This window comes from Notamacropus eugenii, chromosome 1, assembly GCF_028372415.1.
Source record: "Notamacropus eugenii isolate mMacEug1 chromosome 1, mMacEug1.pri_v2, whole genome shotgun sequence".
Taxonomy (NCBI): domain Eukaryota; kingdom Metazoa; phylum Chordata; class Mammalia; order Diprotodontia; family Macropodidae; genus Notamacropus; species Notamacropus eugenii.
This window is the reverse complement of record NC_092872.1, coordinates 161,117,394-161,131,422: the sequence shown is the minus strand read 5'-3', so window position 1 is coordinate 161,131,422 and position 14,029 is coordinate 161,117,394. Positions and strand designations below refer to the sequence as shown.

Here is a 14,029-nt window from a genome sequence, read left to right as displayed (position 1 = left end):
GTTTCTCACAGATTTATATATTTGTACTTTAGCATTTTTTTGGTAAGTGGCCTCAAATGTATTTATGGAATCAAGCCAAATTTTGGTGAAAATCAGTCTTATTGAAGCATCTTGGTATAAATGAATACATAGACAGCTGGCTTCAGAGTCAAAAGACCTGGGTTCTAATCTGATCTCTGACACACCCTAGCTGTGTAACTCTGGGCCAGTCACTTATACTCTCATTGCCCACAAGCATCTTTCTGGAAGTGTAAAATACAAAGAAGTTGATCTGTCTTAGAATCGGCAATTAGTTTCTCCTTGGGTCCCCAACACTGATAAAATCATAAATCTGGTACAAAAGTAAAATTGATATACCTTTAAAAAAGTCACATTTTCAATGTGTCAACAATTATATGCCATCTTTAAGGTGGAATGGTTTAAATTTTCTGATAAAAGCAATACACACATACATACATACACACATACACACACACACACACACACACACACACACACACACACACACAAAAGAGATACTATTTTGCTAGAGGTTCAGGGATGTAAAAAGCCAAGGCTTTACTATGAGGCAAGTTTGTTGGTCTGTGAATCCATCACATTCTATGGGCATCTGTGGGGACAGTAGCTAGCTGTGCTTATTACAACAGTTTCAGTTAATTAGGTTTACAGAGTAATTTTTCTAGAATTGCTTGTACCTAATAAACATCCATGCTTTAAATGTGCATTTGCATTTCCAATTAAATATTTACCCAAGTTCCACTTGTGGTTATAAGTTTGGAGGTTTGCACACTCTAACGGACAGACTTTCTCAATCATAATTTTGGAGGCTAACAACTCTGCCCTTAATAAAAATGCAAAAACACACAGTCAGATCTATAAAAGCAGCACCATGGTGCCCTTATTAACATTTCTTACTTATTATCATATGGCTTCATCCCTATCTCATTGAAAGTCATCCTGGTTCTACAATCTGACCCACCTACCAACTGAGATTGGATTCATTTTCTTCTTTACATTGCTTGGCTTTAAAACCTCTTCTCATTGCATTCAACAGGATGGTAACTTTCTACTGTGCATCAGCTGGAACAAACTAGGTTATCATGCATTGCTATATTAAACTATTTTTTTCTCTTTTGTATTCAATAAAAGGTGCCTGATGAAGCAATGTTACTTTATTTCCAATTATTCTCTTTTTTTCATGAAGGTCAAACAACTGAGAAATTAATATGAATCTTTAGTGTTAGATTGAACTACAATTGCATATCTTTCCTACATAAGCCAGACTGATAGTTTTATTCCTTGATATTAATTCTGATTATCTTCGCCACTGAATCAGGTGATGATGGTTTACATCAATGCAATTCTAAATGGAGGATAATGATAACTTTTAGCATAAAAGAAATGTTCCAGCTAAGAAAAAAGAGTGTTTTCTGTGTCCTTGGATACCAGTCTCTTTTGTGTAGGGACCTATATGATCACCTAACTGTGTTACACAAATTAATGACTATGTATATACTGAATATATGTATATAATAAGTGCAATGTACATTAATATATATATTCATGTTATAATATCTGTATGTTATGAATAGGTATATGATGAACATATATATGTATAAATTATTTTATGGTCTGGAATCACAAAATCTTAAAGCTGAAAGGGGTTCATCTAGGCTAATATAGTCATTTTTTTCATGCAAAGAACCTGAAATCCAAAGAGTAAGATGCTCCAAGTGACATAATTAGTGTGAGAGTTGGATCTTGAAAGTCTTCTGATTTTCAATCACTTTAAACTCCATTATGATGTAATAGAATCATATTTAATAACTCTTCTACCTTTAAAAGGCTCAATATTTTTAAGTTTCTTTTCAAACTTGCCTATATTTGTTGTCATCATAAAATTACAGCCAATTTTAGCTTAAAGACCCAGTAAAAGTCAATAAAGTGCTTTTGGCCACTATAAATGTATGTTAATAGAGTTTATCTATTGGCTCCAAAAATCATTTTGGGTGTTTTTATTTAATACTTGGAATGGAAAAAAATCTGTGAACTCTCTGATTTCCCCTCTCCCCCATGTGTATGAAAGCAGATATACAAGAATTATGGGAGTTAAGATGTCCAGAGTTTTTTTCCTAGAGTTAAAAGTTCCATCAGTGGAGTAAAAGGAAATGCCTTAAATATTTTATTGGCTATTGTTTTGCTATTTGAATGGATGTGTTTCAAAATTATTTTTATAAGACTGTGGCAAAATAATTTCCAAGATAATTCGGCAGCACTCTTGTCAATTCTCCTTTTTCTGCTTAAAAAAAAAAATAGGAGTTGGTAGGACCACAAATAGTGGAATATTTCTTCAACTTAATTCATTAAAGGATCATAATATGATACAGGTTAACTCTGCAAGTCAAATTTGACAGTCTCACATTGATGCACTGGTTCAGTCTTAAGCAAGGAAAAAAAAGTCACTTAGGAAATTGGAAACCACTCTTGCTGCTTTGTCACAGCTTTTTTTTTTTTTTTTAAGACCTATTATTCTTAAGGCTTTCCAGGTTGACCCCACCCAGATCTTAAGAACTGATGGGAATTACCAGGTAAATGTGGTATGACTGTAGGTTAAATTAGAGCAAAGCTGGGTCAACATCCAGTTGGCATATTGTCATACTTTTTTTCAGATTTAAAGATCCTATGTTCAATTAAATGAGACTGTTTAAAAACAGAAACTGAGATTCCTGTTTGGACACTGTTCAGGAAGGATACCAGTTCTTAATGGGGTTCTTCTTTCTCTGGCTAAGAGAAACTATCTCTGCTGAAAAGCCCTACGGTCCAAGGGAGGAGGGTGGCTTTGGGAAAGAAAGTGACCTCTCCCTTGTAATGTGAAATTGTTGTTTCCCTTAGTGACTTATTTCACTCATTTCCACCACTGTTTATATGAACGCTTGTACTAAATTCATGCAGTGATAGCAATAGCCATTTAAAATATGGTTGAAATTTCATGCCCTCAAATTTCCCGTTATCTTTAATCTTTGATCATTACAGTCCCAAATGGAGCGTTTGGTGAGTTGCAGCTTTATGTTGCTACCATCTAGAATTAACTGGTCTGCTTCCTAAAAAGCCAAATGTTTAATCAATACATATACTACTGTGTATAATAAAAACATTGCTGCCATCAAATCTGAAGAGCGAAGGCCCTTGACTTGAGCCAAATAGTTTCCAAAATGGTAAGGGAGATGTTTTTCATAGATGTCTAATGTGCTGGGGCCAACGGGCAGATTAGTGCATGGAACTGCTTTCACATACTGGCAGGAAGAGGATATCAGAGGGATTTGTTTATTTTGAATGTTTATCAGGACATGGTACTGCACCTCACTTTTAGCTGTGTTGATTTATTTATTTAATTTAGATTGTGCCCTGGCTAACAGCAAACATGATCTTTTTAATAAACGAAAATTTTGATGACCTTTTGGATCTTTGGAAGAGTAGTTCCCATTTTGAATTTGAATTCCTAATAAAGTGTGCTGATTGTTTTCCATCAACATATTGGCTTTCAGGGCAGAATTTTCAGATTCATTATTATCATAGCGTGCTCCACAAACTGCATCACTGTGGCATTAAAAGTTGGATTATAATAGGTTTAATCTGCAGTTTAATATTTGTTCCGATGGTGGTCATTTTGTATTCTCGGCTTTGAAGAGATGAGATGCTTTGGGTAGCCATTTAAAACTCAGCAGAGAGATTGCCTGTCAATACATGTTTTATCTTTTATTCATGATAGATTAGAGATGGGCAGCAGAGTTGCTATGTACTGAAGAATAAAGATTTAGAACAAGCATCAAAAGGAGTTATTTATTTGGAGATGGATGTCATATATAATCCGGTAAGTCTAAATGGAGCTTGTCCTTCATGATTCTCTATAACCAAACTGTTGAATTCCTTGGCATCTGTTTGCCAGTAGGGCATTGGCCCTTAGACTCTAAAGTCAAACATAAATCATTCCAGGCCTGGTTGCATCTAAAAGGAAGGGGGTGACCATTTTTCTTTGGTCTTAAAGCTCAAATGTCTGTCACAAAGGAAAGTGAAAATTATTTTGATTACTTTATGGTCTACTATATGTAATCAAGGAGAAGACCCAATTATTAAAGTCTGCCATCTTTGGCTTCGAAGTAAAAGCTATTATGTTAAATTAACTTACTATAGCTCATACTATCATACATAGCATTTAGTGTATTTCAGTAATTCTCTCAATCAGCATGCTCAGAAAGTTAACAAAGTTTTACCCATGATAGAATCGGACAGCTGACATCTATCTTTCCTCAGTCACATTTTGTGCTTCATCCAAAAGTTGGTTAAGATAATTCCCATGATTACCCTATATAGAACTTCCTGGGTTGTAAGTCACTGCTATTCCCTCCTGTCTTCTAATTCCCTCTCTCTCCAAAACACATTCTAAATGTATGCGTATCAATATGTGTGACTGCAAAGGTCAGCAAGAAATTGCCTCTTTCCTTTTTTGCTCTGCGCTGTAGGCCAGCTCTGATCACTTTTATCTTATTGGTAAATACTCATAAAACTATGAAGAATTAATTTTAAAAGTGGAATCAGTCTGATAGAATCACCAATAATTCAGTTTAATGCCATTCAATCATGTGAAAAATAACAGAAATAAATAGTTAAAGGGCCTAGAATTCAAATTTTATTTGCCTCTTACACTAAAAGTCAAGAACTGACTTTAGAGACTTGATGGTGATAGAAGTTGTAAGGGCAATTTGGATAACAATAAGTTTAGGAACTCAGTAAACCACAAATACATTGAGTGCAACTCTGTAGTAGTTAGAAACCTTCCACTGATTTAGGAAGGTACGGTGATCTTCTTAAACGATCCTGAGTTCCAAACTGCCGTGCACAAGTGTCCTTAAATCAAATCCATTGAAATGATTATAGAGCAGTAGTAATACTCTAACTTCTTCTCTGGCCTTAACCGCATTCTTGTAGGTCCCTGACTCGTTGGTGCTCTCTGCTAAAAACAAACAAAAAACTCCAAAAATCCAGGAGTATCAGAATTTATTGGTTTCCTTTTATCATCATCATTATTATTAATGCCTACTAAAAATGAAGTCAGTGCAAAAGCTGCCCTTTTAAAACTTTTTTGTCATTGTTTAGGTAAAAGCAAGCCTTCGGACCTTTACACCCAGAGAAAAGCGCTTTGTTGAAGACAGCCGCAAGCTTTCCAAAAAGGTAGGTCAGTGTCTGCCAGCTTATGTGTGCACTCAGTCATCAGTAGAGGCGGTAATTTGGGGGTAGTCTTTTTAAATTTCTTTTTTAACCTTAAAGTCAAGACTTCAATGAGGAGTGGAAGAGGAATAGATAACCAGGTTGTAGGGGAAGGGGAGAGGGAAGAATAGGAATGAGAGAGAAGAAAATGAGAGAAAGGAAAAGAAATCTAGTGAATGAAATAGAAATGCTCAAATCATGTGTCTCTGTGTCTTCCTCTTTCTTCACTTATTTAAGAAGCTTGTCTTTCTGGATTTATTAATCACCTGTGTTAATGCCTCACTGTCTGGTCTATCCATGTGTCTTATTGATGGCCCTTTAAGATTAATAAGCTTTTATGCCCATGATGTCAATAGCTAAATGAGTAGTGTGGGAGAAGAGGAGGTATAGCAAAAGATCAGTCATTGATTCTCCAATATGATCTTCACCCATGGCCTCACTTATTTTAGGTTTGACAACAGGAATAAATGTTATGGCTTTCTGCCCCCTTTTGAACAAAATACCTTTCCTCTGCCTGATGCACTTCGTTCCTCTCTCTCATCATTTCAAAGAAAAGTGAAGATAAGGTCATGCTAAAGGAAGTACCACATTTGTACTCTGACCTTTGCATTCTTTTTCAGAGTCCCTCCCTGTCCTATTCAGAGACAATTCAGGATTTTATTCTGTACCTTTTGTCCTTCTTCAGTTCTGTAACAAAGAACAAAGTGTCTCTTTTTAAAGTGTTTATTACTTCCACCATTTCCTGTGTAGGGAACAGCTGTGGATTACATAAAATAGTTAAAAATATCCACAATGGTATCTTATCATCCTCGGGGTTTCTAAAACAACCATAAAGTATACTTATGAAAAACCCAGAATGTCTTCCGAAATAAGGAACATTTTGTTTAAACCACCATAATATTGTCATGTCTGTCTCAAGTAACCTGCGGATTATATTTTTTAAAATATTTCCTTGCTCTTAACTGTGTTTACTTGACTGTCAAAACTGTATGGTGAAAGTGAATTATTTGGTTTGCAAACAAATTGAAATGAAAAATCACTAACATAAGCAGGAGTCAGAGGATCTGGATTTTAGACCTTGTTTTGTTATTAACTAGGTGGCCTGAGGCAAGTCCTTTTACTTGTATGAGATTTTCCTTATTCAGTTCTAAAGTAAAGTAGGTTAGTTAGATAACTCTTAAGAACCATCCCTGTTCTCAGAATCTTTGAATCTATAATCAACTTTGTCATATTTAAAATTTTTCCTTTTGTACCACACTAAATCCCATTGGGAATATGAGTGACAACTTTCTGATGGGTGGATTTAAAATGGTCACAGAGACAGAAATATGAAATATATCAAATGGAATGTGAGACTTAGAACAGACCTTTAAGTTAGTTCATCCAACCTCCTAATTATTGAAGAGACAGAAACTGAGGTCAAGATAAATTCTATGGCTTTGTCAAGTACACACAGTAAGTTGCTGTTAGAGTTAGAATCATAGCTCAGGTTTACTAGCTGCCAGATCTTTATATTATTATTACACTGGTTTCCTTTTTCTACATTTCAGTGAGCCAATGATCATGTGTTAAGATCTAGTATTTGAGCTAGAATTCTCCATTCTCTTGCTTTTTCCCTGGTTGAATCTTTAACTACCATGACTTTTTATTATAGACATTGTTTCTTGTCGATTTCTTAGCAAGTAGAAAACTCAAGAATATTTCGTGGTAAAGCTGTCCCTTCCCTGTGACATCTTTAAAAACAAGTGAAAACCAACAGCTCCTATGGTTTTATCACCTAAAAAAACATTGTTTTATACCAAGCAATAAAGAGACATGACTTTCTTCCTCAGATGAACCTTTACTTTTTTCACTTGGTCGATGAAAATCTCTCTGAAATAAAATTTCAGATGAACTCTCAGGATTTTTTTAAAAAAGATTAGTTAATAGAGAAAGAATCAGAAAATATGTAAAATGTGTGACAAAATAGCATATTAATGGATCTGAAGGAAGGACTTGCATTCAACTGGTTTTTCTTGTTTTCTCCTTACCATTTATCAGATTTTATCAAGGGATGTTGATCGTGTGAAAAAAATTACTGTGGCAGTATGGAATACAGTACAGTTCATTAAAAGCTGTTTCCAGTGGGAGTCTACATTGAGGAGTATAATAGCATTTGTGGTAAGTGGCTCTTTTCGTGTTCAAGTAAGCTGAAGAGATCTTTTTACTCTGAGTATCAGAAGCAGGTAATAGGACCAGGTTAATTTGACATTTTAGAGAAATATGCCATATTTGTGATGTTTCTATCTATAGGAATGCTCAGTCCCACCATTAATGGTCTTTTGAACTCACTCCTGTACTCAAGTTGTTCTCTCCAAGTTTTCTGAAAGTATTTTAATTTTTAAATTCTATGAGATTTTCTCATAGCTTAATTGACCTTTGTAGCTTTGGTCAAATACTCTTATCTTCCAATATACTTTCCTCTCATGACATCTATGACACTCTTCTGGTGCTCCTCCACTTAGGTAACTGTTTCTTCTCAGGGTCATTTACTGGATCACAGGATCCTAGATTTAGAGTGGAAAAGGACCTCATAGATCATCTAATCCAACATTTCCATTTTACAAATTAGATACTACCAGCAATGGATATAGAGGTAGATGTAAATAGAAAAAGTAACACATCTCTCAACATAGATGAAAGATGGATGATAGAGATATGGATAGATGATAGGGAAAAGATAGATATTTAGGAATTATCAACTAGAGATGAAAATCATCTATCTCTATTGCTAGAGATATATGTAGATATAGTTATCATTTCTTATCTGTCTCCTGAATTTTAGTTCTACATCACTAAGTACTGGCTATTTTTCTCCTGGATGTAATGTTAGTATCTATATTCAATATGTCAAAATTAGAACTTATTAGTATCCCCCTGCTCCCCTTCCAATTTCTCTATTTCTGTTGAAGGCACCATCATTCTTCTCTTCACCTAGGTTCACAACTTTGGAATCATCCTTGACTTTTCTTCTTCACCGATTAATCCTTTCATATCCATTGTATAGTTTGCCTTTCTCTCTCTCTCTCTCTCTCTCTCTCTCTCTCTCTCTCTCTCTCTCTCTCTCTCTCTCTCCCTACACACACACACACACACACACACATATACATACACACATATATGTATAGTTATGTATGTGTGTATCTTGAATTGTTACCTTTTTGGCCATTCACTTGGTTGCTACTCTCATTTAGATTTAGCCAATTCCTAATTGGCTTCCCTACCGCTAGTCTTGTACCTCCTCTGTCCTCCACACTGATGCCAAATCAATATTCATAAAAAACAAGTCTGACCATGTCACTTCTCTGCTCAACAATCTTCAGAAGATCCCTATTGACATTAGGATGAAGTACAAACTCCTTCATTTATAGCCCCTCAAATCTGTGTGCTGCCTACCTTTTCATAATTTTATGTATTCTACATTCCAGCTATGTTTGCCTTCAGAACTCATCATGCCCCTTCCAGTTCTCTCTCCCTTTGAATAGAATGTGTCCTTGCCTAACAAAATCCTTATTTCCTCAAGCCTCAGGGAAGGTGCCACCTTCCTATGTGAAGTTTTTCCTGATCCCACTTGAGTTAGCCTTTCCCTCTCCTCACATTATTTTCAACTTACTTATAACGCATATACATCTGTACGCATATTATATACACACATATGCATATTATATACATACATATCATATACATACACACATGTATCTGCATGCATATTATATACATACATGTGTCTTTATGCATATTATATACATACATACAGAGACACACACACAAAGACATGTACCAAGAAAAAAAAAACCCAAAAAAGCACGTAAGATTCTGGAAGATAGGGACCATTTCATTTGTTCTCCTCACCCATCCTACATCCTCCTTGACTAGGCATAGTGAGTAGACAATAAATGTCTGTTGAATTGAATAATGTGGGGGTAGGGAGGCAATTAGTAATCACACTGATTTTTCTGGAGACAATGCTATCTGGGGTCACTTTATTATTGACCCACTGATTTGTATACTTTGCGTACTTTGCACACATGATGTAGTAAAGAGAGGGCAAAGCTTGGAGTCAGGAAGATACGAGTGTGAATTCTTTCTATGTCACTTTCTCACTTGTACATATTTGTACGCTGTACAATTGACAATGTACATATTTAGTGCTTCTGAGTCTTGATTTCCCCATCTGTAAAATGTAGATAAGAATATCTATATGCCAAAAATAGCATTAAGTTTCCTTTCTAATGTTAGATCCAAAATTTTATAGTTATTTGAAGCTTGAAAGCTTGAAGTGATGTTGCTATAATACTTTATCATTTAGCATCATGGCCCTATGGGGTGAGGTGGGATTGGGATTGGGATTGCGATTGGGATTGGGCAATTCCAAACCTTCCTTGGAGTGGACAGCTAGAACCTTTGTGAGAATTATCTTCCTCTCTGATGAGAGTGTGTGGTGCTTATTTCTAAAGTTGAGGCTATTTTCTGCATGGTTGAGGTTACTGGCAGCTTTACCTCTAGTTAAGTGGGACATTACTATATTGTTGGTCCTTGTTTGTTTCTTTACCTGTTGCTGCTTTGAAGTTGCCAAAGACACTGGATTCAAGAAAATATTTTAGTATGAGTGCTACTCACGGTTTCTCCATATTTGTCTTGATTCGCTTGATTTGCATCCTCACATTTCTTCAGCTGGTGACTGCTTACCCCTTGACTATAATTAGCTTCTTGATTGCACAGACCTCGCTCCTCCCCCTCCTCCATCCCCCGGGTCCCTTTAAAACTTCCAGCATAGAATTTCACTACTCTCAGGAAGAAGAGAAATATGAAAATTATTTATTTCATGTTTCCACTAACTTCCAGAATGAAGCAGGTGGTTTTTATGAGTTGACTATATGGTAATTTGAGGTGCCATAGTTTGGGGATAAGAAATATGGTGACCAATAAAGGAATTTCTCTAGAATTTTTAAAATATTGATTAATGACTTCCAAGATTGATCTAAAGAATTAATTTAAAAAACTAATAAATGCCAATGGGTTAGTAAACTAAATGACAATTCTGAAAGTTAATTAAACATGGGCAGAGTGTGTCATCATTTGCCTCTCATTCTGCTTGTAGCTTACTGGTATTTGTTGTTGTGTTTTCTAAACAGTGACAGTTTTGCCAGGATGCAAGGAATAGTTCACTGTAGGTTACTTAAAAATCTGGGGGGATCACAGAATTGAAGATGGACAAATAACTTTGGTGGTCTCTAAATTTCTAAGTTAGCAAAGGTGCAATTTTACTGATGAAAAACTGGTATTATATCACTAGCAGAGTACATTATAGTTCATGCTGAAAATAAGTCTGGGTATCTGAGTACGTGCTCATTCAGTTGTTTCAAAGCACCTAGGTGGGGCAGTGGATAAAACAGTGGGTCCAGAGTCAGGAAGGTTTGAGTTCAAATCCAACCTTAGACTTGTACTAGCTGTGTAATCTTGGGTAAGTCACTTAGCCTCAGTTTGTTTCATTCTTTTGCAAATCTAGGACATAATAGCACACACCTCCCAGAGTTGTTGTATAGAAAAGCATTAGCCATGTGTCTGACATGTAGTTGCTATATAAATGTTTTTCTTATTGTTCCTGACTAGTTCAGTCATGTCTGACTCTCTGTGACAATACTGTCCATGGGGTTTTCTTGGCAAGGATACTAGAGTGATTCATCATTTCCTTCTTCAGTGGATTAAGGCAAACAAATGTTAAATGACTTCCCCAGGGTCATTCAGCTAGTAAGTATCTCACAGGTCTTCCTGAGTCCAGGTCCAGTGCTCTATCCACTGAGCCACCAGGATGCCTTATATAAATGTTATTATTACTGCTACTGCTACTGCAATTACAATTGAAAAGTGACATTTTTACATCTAAATTATGAAATGACAAAAAGAAGATAAAATTTTTCAGTTTTTTTTTTCTAGTTGAAATTTCCTTTACAAAAATTGTGGGTAACTAAGTAGGAAGCTCAGATAAACAATGTAACATTTCCCACTAAGCTTTTCTCTTATACTAGGTTAATGTTAAAAATGTCTAAATCCATTCACTGTAATATACTGAGCAATGTAAGACCTGGCTATATCTTTTTATAAGACCCTGTTGTCAATGAAAATACTGCAAATAAATGTGTCAAAGCTATTAGGTACTAATTAAAACATAGAAAAGTTAATCAATATATTAAGAAACATGCAAATAGTAGCAGAATCCCAAAGGCTGCTAGGGATGAGCTTATTGTATAGAAACTTCTAAGAAAACTGAACTGCAGTCTGGTGAAAAACAGGTTTAGACTAAGTGCTCACACCATATACTGTCAGGTTCCAAGAAGATAAGAGGTGAAAAAATACACATATTAGAGGAGAAAGGAAGAAAATAACCTTTGTAACTTTTAATAGGGGAAAGAATTCATAACCAAATATGAGAATATGAGTATTGCAGAAAATAGAATTGAAAGGTTATATTGCATAAAATTAAGTTTTACCCCAAAAAATAGATTTATTAAAATCATAAATTGTTAACTAGAAAAAATCTTGGCAGTGTCTCTGATAAATATCTGATATCCAAATAGATAAGGCACTAATTCAAATATATAGGAACAAGAGCCATTTCCTAATTTATAAACAAAGAATATCAACTGCTAATTCACAAAAGAAAAAAAAAGCCTAAAGCTATTAACAGATATACACAAAAATGTTCCACATAACTAAAGGTAAGAGAAATGAAAATCAAAACAACTCCCCACATACATAGACATACATCAGATTTACAAAGATGGGGGGAGAAAATTATATTTGTTGGAAGGCTTCAGAAAAGTACACATATTAATACACGTTTGGAGTTCTAAATTGAACCAGTCATTTTGGGAAGTAATTAGGAACGATGCATCAAAATCACTAAAATGAGTATACCCTTTCACTCAGAAATACTGCTGGTATGTTTCTGTGCCTGTCAAGTAAATTAATTGTTTGCAGACTAAGCGATTTTTAGACTCTTTTGGTATGCTGAGTATGGCCATTGATTTATGACAGTTAAATTTACATGTGAAATTGTTATAATCAGCATTAATGTCTTTTCCTCTAGTTTCCATTTTTGTGTCAATGTGTATTTAAATAATGCAGGTTAGGATTATTTTGCCTTCCACATTTTGTCTTTATTCAGCTTTCCATTAGTTTTAGATTTTAGTGAGTCACCTTACAAGTCCAACTGTACAAGGACAGCTGAGCCTTTAATAACTTCTATATACATGTCTACTTGTCTCCTATATATGGAAATATAATCAATTTCATTTTGTTTCATGATGTACTTATTGTGTGCATACCCAGTGCTCTTTTATTCTTTTCCTGAATATGATATTATAATGCATAGACATAATTTTCTATATAGTCTACAAGTTCCTCAATCCTGAATTGTATTACCCCATACTCTTTTACATCTTCACCAGTTACCAATTTTCCATTAAGTCATTAAATATCAAAGTATATGTTGATTTAATGTGAGAGATCTCTACTAAGTTCTTCATCACATTCCTTTCACTCTTCAACTTCTGCAAAAGATGTTGGCCCACAAGTTTAAAATATTATCATTAAGTTCCTCAACAATAGTATCTTTAAGTAAATTTACTGAAAAAAAATCATTAGCTCTAAGAAGTGAAGAGGAATTGAGTTACTGTTATTCTCAGTGCTGTCTAAATGTTATAGGGTCAATAAATTTACATCTAGAGGAACATCAAAGAGTATTTAGTCCCACTCCCTTAAATGAAGGAGTCTTGACCTCTTAGACTATTGGAATGGTCCTGCTCCAAGAGAACCACCCGTGGATCAAAAACAGCCAATAAAAGGGAAGTGTAGTGATACAGCAAACCAGAGGCTGGCTGAAAAGTCCCTCACCCAGTAGAGTTACCATTGAGCAAATGGCAGTCATTTTCATGATAATTATTATGCAAAAGATGGTCCAAATACTGAAGCAATCCCCATAAAATGATGGTTGGTTTGTTGCATTTCCTTTGAGTGTATTTTAACACCAAAGCCAGCAGGATTTGATCCTGTGAGGAGAACATATAAGCCGTCCTTCAATTTAGCATTTCTTTTTCTGGTTTTGTTACCAGCAAGAAAGTCAAGATTGATTCAGTTCAGTTCCTGTAATATTGTGTTTACTCACCGGTCATTGTACAATAAAATAACATTTAGGGTGCTAATTGCTATGCTGGTGTTTATAAATCATCTAAAACTTGTGTAACTTAGTTTCTCTGCCTCCCTAATTCCATCGCTCTTCTGTCACTGCAGAAATGGAAGGACCCATAGGACGAAAGACTGTTTTGTAGTTTTCTCTCTGGCATGGGTTTTCAATAGCAAAAAACAAAATAAAACAAAACAAACAAACAAACAAAAAATCATCAAGAAGCTAACTAATGAAGATAAGTCTCGCCATACTTAGTCAAGCTGTTCCCCAGAAGGCAAACACACACTGTTACTGGGCATACCCTTGAAGTCCTTCTAGGATCATATATCCTGCATTAATGCAGTCATCTCCATGACAAAACAAAGAATAATTTTTGGCAGCTAATTGGCAATAATTTTGGCACAGTGGAGCACTGGACTTGAAATCTAAAAGACCTGAGTTCAAATCTAGTCTCAGACACTTACTAACTGTGAACAAGTCACTTAACCTCAGTCTGACAGTTTCTTTAAAATGGGAATAATAATAATGCCTTCCTCC

The 14,029-nt window shown here is 35.2% G+C and overlaps 1 protein-coding gene across 4 annotated transcripts in view; it reads left to right on the top strand.

Annotated features, from left to right (window-relative positions):
* Nucleotides 1–14,029, top strand: part of MCTP2 (multiple C2 and transmembrane domain containing 2) — a 257,655-nt gene that overhangs the window by 163,356 nt on the left and 80,270 nt on the right. For all 4 annotated transcript variants that reach the window (XM_072617275.1, XM_072617257.1, XM_072617266.1 and 1 more), the window contains 3 exons: nucleotides 3,770–3,871; nucleotides 5,155–5,229; nucleotides 7,306–7,425. In XM_072617275.1, the coding sequence (XP_072473376.1) occupies nucleotides 3,770–3,871; nucleotides 5,155–5,229; nucleotides 7,306–7,425 (297 nt within the window). The remainder of the gene's footprint in view (nucleotides 1–3,769; nucleotides 3,872–5,154; nucleotides 5,230–7,305; nucleotides 7,426–14,029) is intronic.